Source organism: Anser cygnoides, chromosome 18, assembly GCF_040182565.1.
Source record: "Anser cygnoides isolate HZ-2024a breed goose chromosome 18, Taihu_goose_T2T_genome, whole genome shotgun sequence".
Lineage (NCBI taxonomy): Eukaryota > Metazoa > Chordata > Aves > Anseriformes > Anatidae > Anser > Anser cygnoides.
In genome coordinates this window covers 9,374,304-9,388,056 of record NC_089890.1, presented here as the reverse complement: position 1 = coordinate 9,388,056, position 13,753 = coordinate 9,374,304, and the positions used below count along the sequence as shown (strand labels likewise).

Below are 13,753 nucleotides of genomic sequence, written 5' to 3'. Positions count from 1 at the left end.
TTATTGTATTTCCTTCCCTAAAAGGGCAGTTCATTTCAAGGGCTGAGGACCACTAATAAATAAAGCGGATACATGACCTGTTATGCTTATATGATACACGGATGTCAAAATTACGCTCGCAATGCCCTGGACAAACACCATATGACTCTAATCAGCAAGCGAGCCTGTAAGCTACAATTAACCCATCAGCATTATTTGTTAAAACTTCGTGCAACCTCTGTGGTCCCTGGACGCCAGGCACCAGCTGAGAAACACAACTCTGGCAGGACTCTGCCCGAGAGGGGAGCCATCGGTCGCGGTGCCCAAGTGCCTTTTGCTGAGCTGTTTACCCCCAGGGCACCCCAGCTGCTCCGAAACCAGTGAATTTAGGAAGAGGGCAGGACCAGCAATGGAGCAAGATGCAGCGTGCGATGCAAGGCAACAGGCTTGGCTGCACGTCGCTTGCCCCTTCTCTGGCACGGGGTGTCTCACCTGCCAGCCAGGCGTGGGTCGGCACAGCCCCAGCACCTACAAACAGGCTCCTCAGCCAGTTCTTGCAGGGGGAAAGGGGTCTTCCAATTTAAGAACTGGATGGATTTTAAGCAACCCCATTTTCCAGCCAGTCTGCGTTTATACAGTGGAAACTCTCCCGGCTCCTGCGTTAACAAAAGTGATTTAATGCAGAATGCTGAGAAGATGCACACAGGACTTGGAAAACCCAACTCTGTAGCACACGTCACCCCCCAGGTAAGCTGGACAGACCTTGAGCTACACAGGTCTTCATCATCTTCTCCAAAGCAGGAGGGAAAAGCACAGCACATGAATCAGCTGCAGCTCTTTAACCCTCTTCACCTTGAGATGCAACAGGAAAGGAGTCCATCGAACACCAGTATGAAAGGAGAGGGAGCAGTTAAAGCATGAATCACGAAGAAAAAGACAGCCTAAAAAATATCTTTCCTTGGCATCGTCCCAAGCAACCTCTAAGGTCAGTCTGCACATCATCACTTGTGGCACCTTTTTATCTTGATCTTCCAACCAGCAAAAGGAGGAAATAAAACAAGCCAAGTGAGAAGCGGGATGAGACCAAGCCTAACGGAGCAATACTGGCACGAATTTAGAATTCAGCATTTTGAAGTGAAGCGTCCTTTGAAAGTTAACATTCCCATGACTTACAGTACGAGGTTCACACCACCAAAAACAGCATTAGCAACACTGTTCGAGCCTAAAACCAAACTCAGTGAGTTACAGCCTCTGCAAATCCCCAGAGCTGCTGCAAATGGACACAGCGGTCTCCTCCCCTCCCCACGCCAGGCACAGCTCCTGCCCCCTGCTACAGAGCCACCGCATCCCTCCATCCGAGCAGCGGCGTCTCCTTGGTGGGTGTGCTGATTTCTGAACGTTCATCCCATCAGGAATCTTGTGCAAGTAAACAAATACTGAAGTGCTAGAAAACATGCAAACAGAGGAATTACAAGAGTGTGTTACTACAAAACATTATTTATTTGGGGAAAGAGCAAAATTTTCAGAGGCAGTTTGCTTGCTTAGGAAAGTCTGAGCTTTGGGACGATCTGAACCAACACTGTTCTGTCCCCAGCAAGGGTTTTAAAATACCTTGATAGGTTCCATATGCTCCCTGGTGTTGTTCTAGAAACGTGCTAGTTTTATTTCCTTCTAGCCAATATATATTTCAACTGGATGTCGTTACTCACATCAGAAAGCTGCCCTCTACTAAGTATTTTATAGACGCTTGACACATCTGCCAAATTCACAGCATCCAAATGTATTTTTAATGCTACAAATTGGGCTGTGGTCAGGATGCTGAGAATTTAACGCTCCTGGATCGGTCCCCGCTCTTGAATACAGTGTGTTAATGCTTCTTTCATTTGCTGCCACACTTACAGCCCAGATCAATGAAAATCTGGACCATGACTAAAAATAAGTTCCCATCCCTGATTCTCAAAGGAGCCTCAGCTGCAGATTTCAAAGAAACCCTTGCATACTGTGACCAGCCTAACCATTTCTGCCACTAAAAATCCCGCACAAATGAGTCCCTCCAGACCGAGAAAGGCTAGAAATACACTTTTATTCTCAGTCTGATTTCATTTTAGAGAAAGCTCTTAAGTTTTACAGCGGTGGATAAACTGCTGCAGCTAGAGCCAAGAGGGTTTGTCCATTAGAGCACTGTGACAACACACCACGGATACCCAGATAATTCCCCTGAGCAGACAAACCTGAGACGCTCATTACCCTTGGTTTTGATTTTAGCAAATTTCCACCCTAGGATTCATCAAATGCTATGTAACCACCACAATTGCCGCTAAAGAATGTAGTTTTCTGTCATCAGCTCTAGTCCTAACCTCTACGGCTGCACAGGAGGCTTTAAATCAAAGCAGATTATGTCCAATACTGCACCAAGCTTAAAATTGCTACTCTTGTCCCTTCACTTAACCCTCCAAATCATACTCAGGAATCAAAATCCGTGCTCTGAGTAGCTGCACGGACACTGGCAGGCAGCAGACGTGAAGCAGGAGGCGATGTCCCACGTAGTGCTGGTTGAAACCTTGCAGCCCAGCTCCCGAAGCTCGCTCCTGCGTTAAGCCAGCGCCCTTTTCAGCTGTCAGTTGTCTGGCATCGCCCAGTCCTGCACGATGAAGAAAGGTGGTGGTGTGCTGTAACTGACAGCAGTTTTATTGGTCTCTCTCACGCAGGTGAGTAATTTTACCTGTCGCAGCAGCACAGGTTTTACATCCTGCAGCCAAGTTCAGCAACCCGTCGAGCTGGTGCTGCTCAGACTTCGCAAGGTGAATTCATATCCAGGTTTAGACCTGAGGAGGCCAGATCTAGATGGGGAAACGGATGACTGCATCCCGAACCCTACAAATTGGGATTTCGGAATGGAAATGCTGACAGCTCACCTGCCACAGGCACGGAAGCAGCACAGCTGGACCAAACACTGCCACTCACCAAAAACGGGAGACAACAAAAAAAGGGGAGGAGGAAAAAAATTCCATAGTAAGACAATCTCCTGCCTGTTATCGGGATTTCTATTTTCAGGCTGGGCTTCTCGCTTTGCTGGCACCCAAAACCAAGCAGCGCTGGCTGTGGAACGGTCCAGGCTCCCTTTGCAACCTGCCTTTAACACCATCAGGAATAAAACATCTCTTACCAGCCCAAAACGTGACCTGCTCCCCAGCCTCGGGCGGCAGGACGACACGGCGCATTCGTTACCTCTTGACCCAGAAGCACGAGGCAAGGTCACACTCGGACCCGCCTCGAACCAAGCTCTGCAGCAGATGGCAGAAGTTACGCCTGACCTCTTCGGGCAGTTGCAGATGCCAGTTTTAATGGCCGGTAGCCAAAAGAATAATAAACAGCACTATTTCTTCCTGGCGTGCCATTCACCTGAAACCCTTTTCAATAAATATGTTCTGGGCTAGAAAGAGCTCGCCGTGTCTCCTAGATGGGAAGGACATTGTCCAGCTGTCATAATTCACTAGGGAAGTGACTCTAAATGAATATCACATTTGATTTATTTTGGCAGCTCAATTTCTGTTTATTATTCTCGGGTTACAAAAGAATATTGGGACTTCAGTCAGCGGGCTGGAGCCTTACAGAATCCGCGGCACGACTTTTTTTTTTTAATCTATAAAATTACATAGCCTCAGACACAGTATTTAACCCTCATCCATTCATCACCTTAAAACAGTGAAATCTAACATTTGCTTGTTTGTATTTCAGAACCCTGAACCGTTCAATAAAAAGCAAACAATACGGCTTAGCCCTGCGGGAGACAATAGGCCAGAGTCGGTGCCTACAACATCGGGGTGGTGACACAGAAATGCCCCCAAGTACTTTTTAGACATAGGTTTAATTAGTTATTGAGCTCTCAAGGTGATTTTCCTCGTCTGCTCTCAATGCTCACACAAACAACCCCAGCAGAGCCCGGGCACCTCATCGAGGCGCAGCAGCAGCACAGCAGTGCCGGCCACGAACCAAACCTGCAGCCAAGGAAGCAGCGGGCACTTTGACGCCTGGAAGAGAGCACTTATTTAAATAAATGCAGAAATGAAATCAAAGTACCTACGGCAGGAGATCAGAAAGCATTGGCTACCTTAGCTGAGAGGCAAACACAACCTGTAGCCCAAAAAGCCACCTCTACACAAACAGGTGGAGGTCGGAAGGGAAGCTGAAGCAACGGCACTGATTAATCGGCGTGTTTATGCAAACGCTGCACAAAATCAGCTCTCTGCCTGCCAGGCTGCTGCTGCCTGCAAGCCAGCACTCGGAGCAGGGGAGGACAAGCTCTGACTCCAGAGACACCACCCGCCGGCTGCCCCGCAGCTGAGGACTTGCCAGCTGAACGGGCACCCGGCAGCCAGGCTGACACCACCAGCAGGGGAGGGCCACGCTCCCTGCTGCTGCTCTCTGCCACTTGCAGCGCCTGCACATCACTTTTTCCGCTCGCCGTCCATCTTCGTTTCTTTTCCTCCCGTCTTCATCTCTTCTCCTCCCTATACTGGTTCTGCAACACGTTTCCTGATCGCTATGAAAAACAACAGCCACATTTTACTGAATTCCCGCTACGACCTTGTAAAACCCAATAACCTGTGGGCATTTTTCTATGCCAGACACATCCTTCCCCTCCTTCCACAGCCTTAACGACCGCCAGACGCTGCAGCACGCGGGCAGGGAAGGCTGCCTGGGACTCACCGCAGCTGCAGAGCTGAGCCGTGTTTATTTTTACACGCGATGAGAAAGGACAGCAATGGTTACCCAGCCCGGGATGGCTAATTAAGCTGTCTACTGCTGCGCCGGGTTCAGGCTGGGCAACAAGAATATATTTGTATTCTTTAACCACAGCAGCTGCCACTCCTTTTTTGCACTGCTGTAGTTAAGAAAAAAACAACATATTACTGTTCTCATGGAGCAAAGCAAGGAAGCAAGAGCCAAACAAAGCAATCCCAGTTATCAGCTCGTATCTCCAGCCATGAGAAACACGCACGGCTTTTCCCAGCCCAGAGCACATCCCCTTCCTCTTTGAGTTAACACTTAACTCTGGTCTAGCACCGACCGAGGCAGGACCCTACCGCACCAGGACACACTGAGTGCTAGGAGGCGTTTGGACACAGCCCTCATTAATAGGCTTTAACTTTTGGTTAGCCCTGCAGAGGTCGGGCAGTTGGACTACATCTTCAAAGGCTCCTTCCAACTGAATTATTCTGTTCCATGAGCAAGGCTTTTGTTTAAAACAGCCTTTACCCATTGAAATTCAGTTATTTACTTTGTGCGTGTGTGCGCGCACGGGGCAGGAAGGGAAAGATGGGCCACAGACAAAGAGGTTTTGTTTGTTTTAAGAGTCAAACTACGAAGCCACAAAACCACTGGGGAGCTTGGAAAGCCCCTTGAGGTCTAAGTTCCTACCAAAACAGACTTCACGCAAAGCTGCCTCACCTTTATTGACGCAAGCCCCTGTGCCCTGCTTGACACTGTTAAGGGTTAAACCAGACTGAAAATGCAGAGGCTGCTTCATACAAGGACAAGAGCAGGATAGGTGAAGCAGCTTCAGCCAAACAAGCAGTAAAGGCATGTCAGCTGCTGTCAAAAAAATTACAGCCAGTCCATGCAGAAGGTTCAGCAATAAACACAACTAAAAAGAGTGACAAATAGAAACGCACCAAGCGCGTTACACGTTCAGTGGAAAAATCTATGGGAACTTTTTATACTACGCCCTGGGGCAAAGAGGAAATTATACCACAACTGGACTGGAGCTCCTAGCAAGGTCAGCCCAGACTCCAGTCCAGCAGCAAATCTGAGAAAAACCTTACAAGAAAAAAAAATGGGACAGTGCTGGCTCCCCAGAAAGCGCAGGCACAGCTCGAGCCACGTATTGTTACACCAGAACTACGGCAGCTCCTGCATTCCCAGCCTCTCCCAAGGCAGCAGAAATAGCCCAAGTCTGGGACTCCCAAGGAAAATTTTGTTACACCCTGCGGAGGAATGTTCCACCCACGGCTGTTGTTTCCTCCCATAAAAGGATCATTAGTGAGATAATTTCTGAAGTTCACGGCATTGTCTGCAGGCTCTACTGAAATACCGCACCAGGAAGGGGAAGCCAAATGAGCCAGACTATTTTAAGGCTCTCGCATTTGGAGGAAATTCTAGGGCAAAATTTCAAAAAGGCAGATGCTTTGAACTGAGAAACATTACGCTCCGTGGAGAGGAGAGAGCATTCTTGTCTGCAGAGCCGCTTCAGTAACTCTTTTGGGGCCACATCCATTTGATTACTTTAGTTTTAGGTTTAGAACTTGCTTTTTCAGAGAGCTAGGTACTACTTGCTACGAACGTGTGTATGTGATCGAGATGTTTAGGCCACTGCTTGAAGGTTAATGACTGATGACAAACGCCGCATCCTTCACACACCTACGGTTCACCTCGCAGGCCTGCTCACTCATCTCAGCACGCAGACGGAGCACAGACGTCGTCCCCGGCGTTACAACCACCACGCTATCAGCCAGAAGCCTCAATCACAGGCAGTATCAGTGGCTGGATCTGCAATTAACGTGTTGAACTTGCTAACCCTGAGGTCTCCTTTTCTTCACAGAGCACATTTCCATAGCCGCATACGAGATATTCACCACTGTGCCTGACGGGGATTTCAACTGCTCCAGCTGGGAGAACAACACGCAGCACTATTCAGGCACCTCACCAGCAGAGGACTGCCCTGCCTCAAAAACGAGCCTGGGCTCCCCCCTCCTGGACAGCCACGAAGGTGCAGCTCTCAGCAAGGTTGAGTAAAGCTCTTGCTCCTCAGCACGAGGGGAAGGTGCTTTGCCAGCAGCTGCTTTGGTAAATGACCCCATACCCAAAGAGAAACCAAGTTGTCACGGGCTACGCAGCCTCGGTTTGCCTTCTAGGAACCTGCTGGGTATCAATGGTTTCCAAATATGCTATAAAAATAAAGATTAGTCAGTAACAGCTCCCTGGCCCCAGCGATTTGGGCAGCGCTTGAAGCAACAGCCTACACGAGATTCCCAATCCCCCGTTTGGCAGCTAAAGCTGCCAGGAGATGGAAAAGCCAAGGCTGAGCTCCCTGAATCAGCTTCTCCACCCACGGCGCACGCTCTGCGAGGACAGCAGGGACGGCAACTGCTGGTGTGCGCAGCTCTGGCTGCCCCCACGCACCCAGCACCAGCGGGGCGCAGCTACTGTGGAAAACGGAGAGAAGGGGACTCGGCAGGGAACCCCCTCCTGGCTTGCTTTGGCTCGCACAGGAACATTTCTGTTGTTCTACCACTGGAGCTGAGGTTTGTGTTTCCTTGGGAAGGAAGTCAGGGATTGAGAGGATGTTTATAAAAACCGTGCTACTTACTCTCCAGACAAAAGCAGCTCCTTTAGCTCCGATATCACGCGGTCGGGCAACCCTGGCAGATCCTGGTTACGGTTTGCACCACGTGGGGTTCGAAGAGAACACAACTGAAGAGGTATTTGCAAAACACCTCCCAGATCCAAGCTTACAGTAAACGCACAGGACCCTGAGCTGCCACTGAAATCCAAGCAGCTGTAACATCAGAGTTCACAGGCACTTTTATTTACAGCGCACGCTTTCAGGGAAAGGATGGATTGCACCATCCTTGGGTTTCAATGTGTCAATGGATGGAAATACGTCAAAAGCCAGGAATGGGTTTTTCAAAAGCTAGGTTGTTGCAAGTACAGCATCCTACGGGCTACGGACATCTCGTGGTAACAAGCCATTATAGAGGGAAAGATGTATTAAACTTCTTGCTGGGGCTGCTTCTAAGCTTTATTTCCAACCTACTGCAAAAGCTGGTTGCCACCCATTTCTTTATTAATTAAGGGTGTGGTAAATATCATAAATTGCAATAATGATCTTCACCCTGGGCTTCCTAAGGAGACGCTCACAGGATGATGACACTATGCACCTATGTGTACGCTCCGTGCCAATTTCACAGGAAATATTAAAATCGTGAAGATTACAATTTCCTACAAATTGAATGAGATCTGTAGAAGAGAGAACCTAACGCTACCGTAAGACCTTTCAAACTACAAACTACTACCAGAAGAGACAAAAAGGAAAAAAAAACTTCAGACAGCACTGACCTCCTTCCTAGCAGAGCACTGTCTTGTCTTAAGGGCACCTTGCTTTCAGCTCTATTCAGACTTTCTTACCATGTGTTGTAAAACAAAACCTCTGCCCTGACTGGGAGAAGACAGGCCTCTTGCTCTATAAAAATTTAACATCCTGCTCAACAGACACACCACGAACATATTCACGTTTGAAGTGTTGTTGTTTTTTTTTTTTTTTTTTTTTTAACTTGGACAGAAATTTAATTGGTTCTTTTACGACCAAGCTAAACGAAGGGCTGCACAGAAGATTTGCCTCTCGAGTCTTCACAGCAGGATACTGTCCAAGTCTGTCTCAGCACGCTTTGGGGACTTCAAAGGGATTAAAGAGTAAAAAGCACAGATGTAAGGCAAAGCTCTAAACAACACTCGCTGCACCTCCATAGCACAGGGAGGCTTTCGTCACCCTGCAAGCACCGCTGACTGTGGCACTGCTTCTTTTGTTTGTCTCTCACCCGGTGCACCCTTCGGACCTGTGAGTCCTGAGGCACTTTGGGCAAGTTGTACCCACAGCTCTACTTGATTTATTTTTTTTTTTAAAGCCTTCTCTGAATTCGTAGCCTTTTGAGCCTATTTGAGGCGACAACTGCAGCAGCTTTCCCTGTCGCCACCAATCATATCCACACTCCGCAAGTGCTGGAGGAGTTTCCAGTCCCTCCTCAGTCTCTGCAGTTGCTGCCCCCTTGATTTCTTGTCTCATCCCCGCAGTGACTGCGGGCAGCACTACTCCAAGGTGAGCCACGTCCCAGGAGTGTCCCCAGTTTAACAGCATTACTTGGGAAACCACGCAACCACCGAACTGGTTCTGCTAGGAGAGCAGACTCCCATCTAGGTAAGCAGCTCACATCTGCCCGAGAACAATACAAAGGCGCAGATAAGGTAAATAATTCACTCGATGCCAGACTCTGCGGCAGAGGCAGGATTAGAAATGAAACGTTTTTCACCCCAAGCCCCGGTCTCTGTGTGTTCTCCGATGAAGTAACCTCTCTAAATCCCTTGGAGCACAAGGCTGCACACACAGCCTGTTGGAAGCCAGCCAGCGATGTACGTTTTCGTACTGGTCTCTTTCTGTTCTCCACGCAGAGCTCTTTTCACCACTTCCTGCAGGGGCTTCATGTCCTGTTTGCCCAGAACTTATTCTTTCAACACAACAGACTTTATAGGGGGGGGAAAAAAGTGAGAGTGGGGGCAGCGCTATCACAAGAGAAGAGCAAATATGCGCCAACTGCTACCGCAGCAAGAAGTGGAATTGCTGGAAAAGCCTTGCTGGGGAGGGAACGACTATCCCAACCCAGCAACCGCTTCTTAAATCCGGTATTAAAAAAATCAATCGACAGACAGAGGAAGTACAGCCGCACCAAATAATACCTCACAATCAGATAACACGCGGACCAAGCTCAGCATTCGCAAACACCGCAGCCATGGCCATGCTGTTCAATACCGCACTCTGAGCAAACACGTCTGTCAAGAAAGAGACAAATGGAAAACCTGGTGGCCGAATAAGGCACACAAGATGAACTAGCAGTCAGTCATCCAGCTCAGTCACTAGCTACTCGGGATACTTCAGCAAACAGCCTAGTTAGAAGGCTAAATAGCCTCTTATTGATTCTTACTCAATGGCAAATGTGTTTGTACCTGTTTAATCCTGTTAGTTTATAATTAGCTTTAGAGAGGCGCTACTGCAAGCCTCCTGGTTTTGCTCTTGATTTTTATAATCGATTTCTCATTCACTTCCCTTTGCAGGGTGATCAGAAGGCAGGACAGAAGAGCCGCTCAGAAAACAGCTCGGGAAGTCATTAGTGTAAAAAAGCAGAAACACCTCCCTAACGATGAGAGCAGGTTGCTGCCTGCCAGAGCCAAGCCTCGATTTAGCAGCACAAGATGAGAACCACTGGCTTTGCTCGAGAGGAGATACACGTACCTGCCTGCCATCCTGTCCCACGTTCGTCTGTCCCCTCACTACAGTTCGAATGTTGTCATCCAACCTCCTGCAGAAAACAATTTATAACGTCAAATCCATTTTCTATATGCTAAATCCAAAATAATTTCTGGGAACCTTTGAGAGCTACAAAACTAATTTAAAATCCAAAAGCTGGTGCTACCAATGCTGAACTCATACTTCTTTCTTCCTCTCTCTGTAGGGCAATATCTTACATAATTTAAAGCTCCTGTTGCAAAAATAAAAAATTTACATAATCTAATTGGGGCTCCTTGCATTTCTTTTCCCTTGAGCAATATCACACATTCTCCCTTGTCGGTTTTCATTTCCACTTTTCATATATTAAAGTGCTGTCTCAATCTTTTCAGGCTGCTGGTGCCAGACTGTGGAGAAACTTAGGTTTTCTCCTGCAGAGTTATTTTTATTTTACACTTACAGTAAGAATAATGACAATAAAAACATAAAATGAGAGTTTTTACAATTGCTACTTTGACCTCACCAACAAAACAAATTCTCAGCAAGCAAATATTCTGGGTAGTTTGTTTTCTCTGCCTTCAAATTGTACTAAAATTTGGTACTCATTGATTCCTAGTTCGTTGCAATCCACCATAAAATAACCTGAAAGGCAGATATTACACCATAGGGGCAGGATATTAAAAAAACCCTCTAATTAGTGATACATTTTTGACTCTTTCCAACTTTATTAGGCTTCAGGTTGATCCTGTCCTTGTCTTTTAAGCAAATTAAAAGCTCCAATTAGCCACAGCACAGGCTGTGCTTATGAAGCCTTGGTAACAACCAGACTACCGCCCATCAGAGGTGCAATGAAAGGGAGAAACATTTACCTTATTTTCAATCTGATTTTGTTCACGACTTCATCGATGTTTGCCAAAGACTACAACATGAAAAACACAAAGGAAAGTTAACAGGTTTTCCCTCTTTACTTTGATACATACCAGCTGTGATAATTAACACTCTCGTGTATCTTACTTTACGAAAAGGAGAGCATGACTTTGTTTTACAGGTGGAGAAACAGACACAGAGCAACTCAGAGGCTCTTCAGGTCACATAACAGCAGCAGAAGGCAGAGCAGTCCAGCCCTGCAGGTCCCTCTCAGCCCAAGGCAAGCAGGGTGCTCCCTGCAATTCTCTTTCGGTGCTGCCGGGAGCCTGCAGTCAGCAGGAACGGCCCCAAAATGCCGTGGTGACAGTGACCTCCAGCGGGCAGTGCAGTGCAGAGCTCTCACCTTCCCTGGCCAGGACCCTCCCGCAGAGCCCAGGCACCCAGCGCACGGCTGGAGGAGGCCTGGCTGCTGCTGGAGCCGTAGTGGGGGTTTTGAGGGAGAAGAATGCCTTTCCACCAGCAAAAAGGAGAAAGGAGAAGCCAGCACCCCCAGCAAACTCAAGAGAGGCACCTGAAGGCCAAAAAGCCGGCGCTGCAGAGGGTCTTAAACATGGTAAAACCTGCGACAGAGCTGCCTCACAACCCAGTCCTCAGCTGCAGAAACACCTTTTTGAAATAGCTTAGTTCAAAACTGCCCTGGGGCTGATCTGGGGTATGGATAATGACCCCACAGCAATCTCCTTCTTTACATCTCAAAAGAAACAATGGGTTACACACACACAGATGACTCTTCAGTGACATTTCACACGCAACACCTGCCTTATGCGGTTAAAGCCCTTGAGGATTCACTAATGATTAACGCACAGCACAGTTATGAGGTGTGCTGCTACACAAACCTCTGTGTATAAAGCTAATTTATGTCCACAGATCAAAGAACTTTGACTCCAGCAAGCACTTTGGGTACAAAGAAGATGCGTAACGAGCAAACCTCATTAGATGAAGACTTAAGAAGTGATTATTGTCACAGCATTACTACATATGCTATTGTTTGGAAGAAAAGGCTTTACAGGCTTAAACACGCCTTCAGTCGTTTACTATCAGGTTACTCCTTGCACCAAGGAGAGGGATTTACTGTGAGCACTACTTACTTGCTCAGTGGGAAACAGAGTGTTAATGTACTCCACAGCGTTGAAATCTGCTCTGTCCAGGGGATCTTGGCTGGGAAACACCTGAGGAGAAGGAAGGAGAAGATACAATCAGTAACATAAAATACAAAAAATACAATCGACTTTAATTTCTGTAACTTCACGTAATACCTGCTACTTCCAATTACTTCAGCACCCACTTCAGGTTGTGTTCAGCACCGTCCTAACAAGCCTGCACAAACGGCAGTCAGGCCTCTCCCCAGGAGTGAGATCTCCAGAGATCTCCGACCTACCAAAATTCCTGGGCATATCAGCCTGGGTAAACACAGACACCATACGCGCGTGCTTCCACATGCAGGCCAAGCACAATCAGCCCTGTGCAAGTCATTCCCGAGACACGCGAGCCATTAATTATGCATCCCAAACCATTCTGAGCTTTGCAGTTGCCTGGAAATGATGACCCCTGCTGAGGCCTTGCCCTTATCTTCGCTTGGGCTTTGCGAGGCCCCGTGGTGCGAGGCAAAGGATTTGCTTTTCACAGCCGCATAATACGAAACACGATGAATTAAGAAATGGTTGTACAAGTTCTCTGGAGACTTGGGGTTTGCCACTCGCACATGAAAGAGAGGGAAAGAAATAGAATCGGCTGGATGATTCTTCCTACCCCCAGGAAAGGGAAGAGAGCAGCTGTGGTGCAGACAGATCTGTCTTCAGAAGTAGCTCAAACGATGCAAGTACAGCTGGCAAGCTTTGCTTTTTGTCTCCACAGACTGAAACACGCTGCGTTCCCTTCTCTGGTGCCATATTTATTTCACATTCATACAGCCATCAGCTCGCTCTCTGTGGTCAAAACCACGCCAAGCGAGCACGGCAGCGCTCCCCATCACGCTGCAGCACCACCTCCGCACGTCACCCCGGCCACAAAGCCCTCACAAAACCCTGTTTTAACCGGGCACGCGCACCATTCACCTTCCTGCACCTTTCCCACAGTAAAAGCAGTGCTTGTGTCAGAGTGTTTAAATGAGAACACCTTCGCCCAGGAACAGGCCTCTTCAGCAGCCTTCACCTAGGGGCAGAGTTTCACAGGCACCTGCCCAGCTCCACCATCACCTGCTGGAGCCAGAAAAACTAAGGCACGGGATGAGAAAGTGAATTGCCGGGAGCTGTCACACGCTGCTGCCGAGGGGAGCACAGAGCCGCGGTGCCACCCGCCCCACCGCGGCGTCACAGCCCCCTCCTGCCCCGCCACGAGCCCGCGCGGCCCCGTGTGTCCGAGCCGGCCCCGTGTGTCCGAGCCGGCCCCGTGTGTCCGAGCCGGCCCCTCCTGCGGGCACAGCGCGACCCAGCAGACCGCCGCCGCAGGGCCTGAAGGAGCCTGGAGGCCGCAGCGGCTCCCAGAAGCCTGGGGAGCGGCGACCCGAGCCGGTCAGGAGCCGCCTCTCAACGCGCAGGCAGCCGCACGAACCGCGCCTGGCGCTGCTCCCAGGCCCCTCCCGGCCCCCTCAGCCCCGTCCCCCCCCCCGCCCCCCACCTGCTCGATCGCGGCCTGCACGGCGGGCGCCAGCTCCAGCGCCGCCTCCAGCCCCGCCGCCAGCTCGGGCTCGTCCTCCTCCATAGCGGCCCGCCGCTTCCGGGCCGCGCGGCATGCCGGGAACCAGGAGGACCGAGGGGAGGGCGGGGCTTAACGGGGAGGGGGCGGGGCTTA

General features: G+C 49.2%; 1 protein-coding gene across 1 annotated transcript in view; it reads right to left on the bottom strand.

The window, feature by feature from the left end:
• The window catches only part of VPS53 (VPS53 subunit of GARP complex), a 62,692-nt gene extending 48,998 nt beyond the window's left edge, over positions 1 to 13,694 (bottom strand). The window contains 5 exon segments of the mRNA XM_066979827.1: positions 10,043 to 10,109; positions 10,906 to 10,955; positions 12,052 to 12,132; positions 13,580 to 13,669; positions 13,671 to 13,694. Of these exon segments, the coding sequence (XP_066835928.1) occupies positions 10,043 to 10,109; positions 10,906 to 10,955; positions 12,052 to 12,132; positions 13,580 to 13,669; positions 13,671 to 13,694 (312 nt within the window).
• Positions 13,695 to 13,753: the final 59 nt, after the last annotated feature.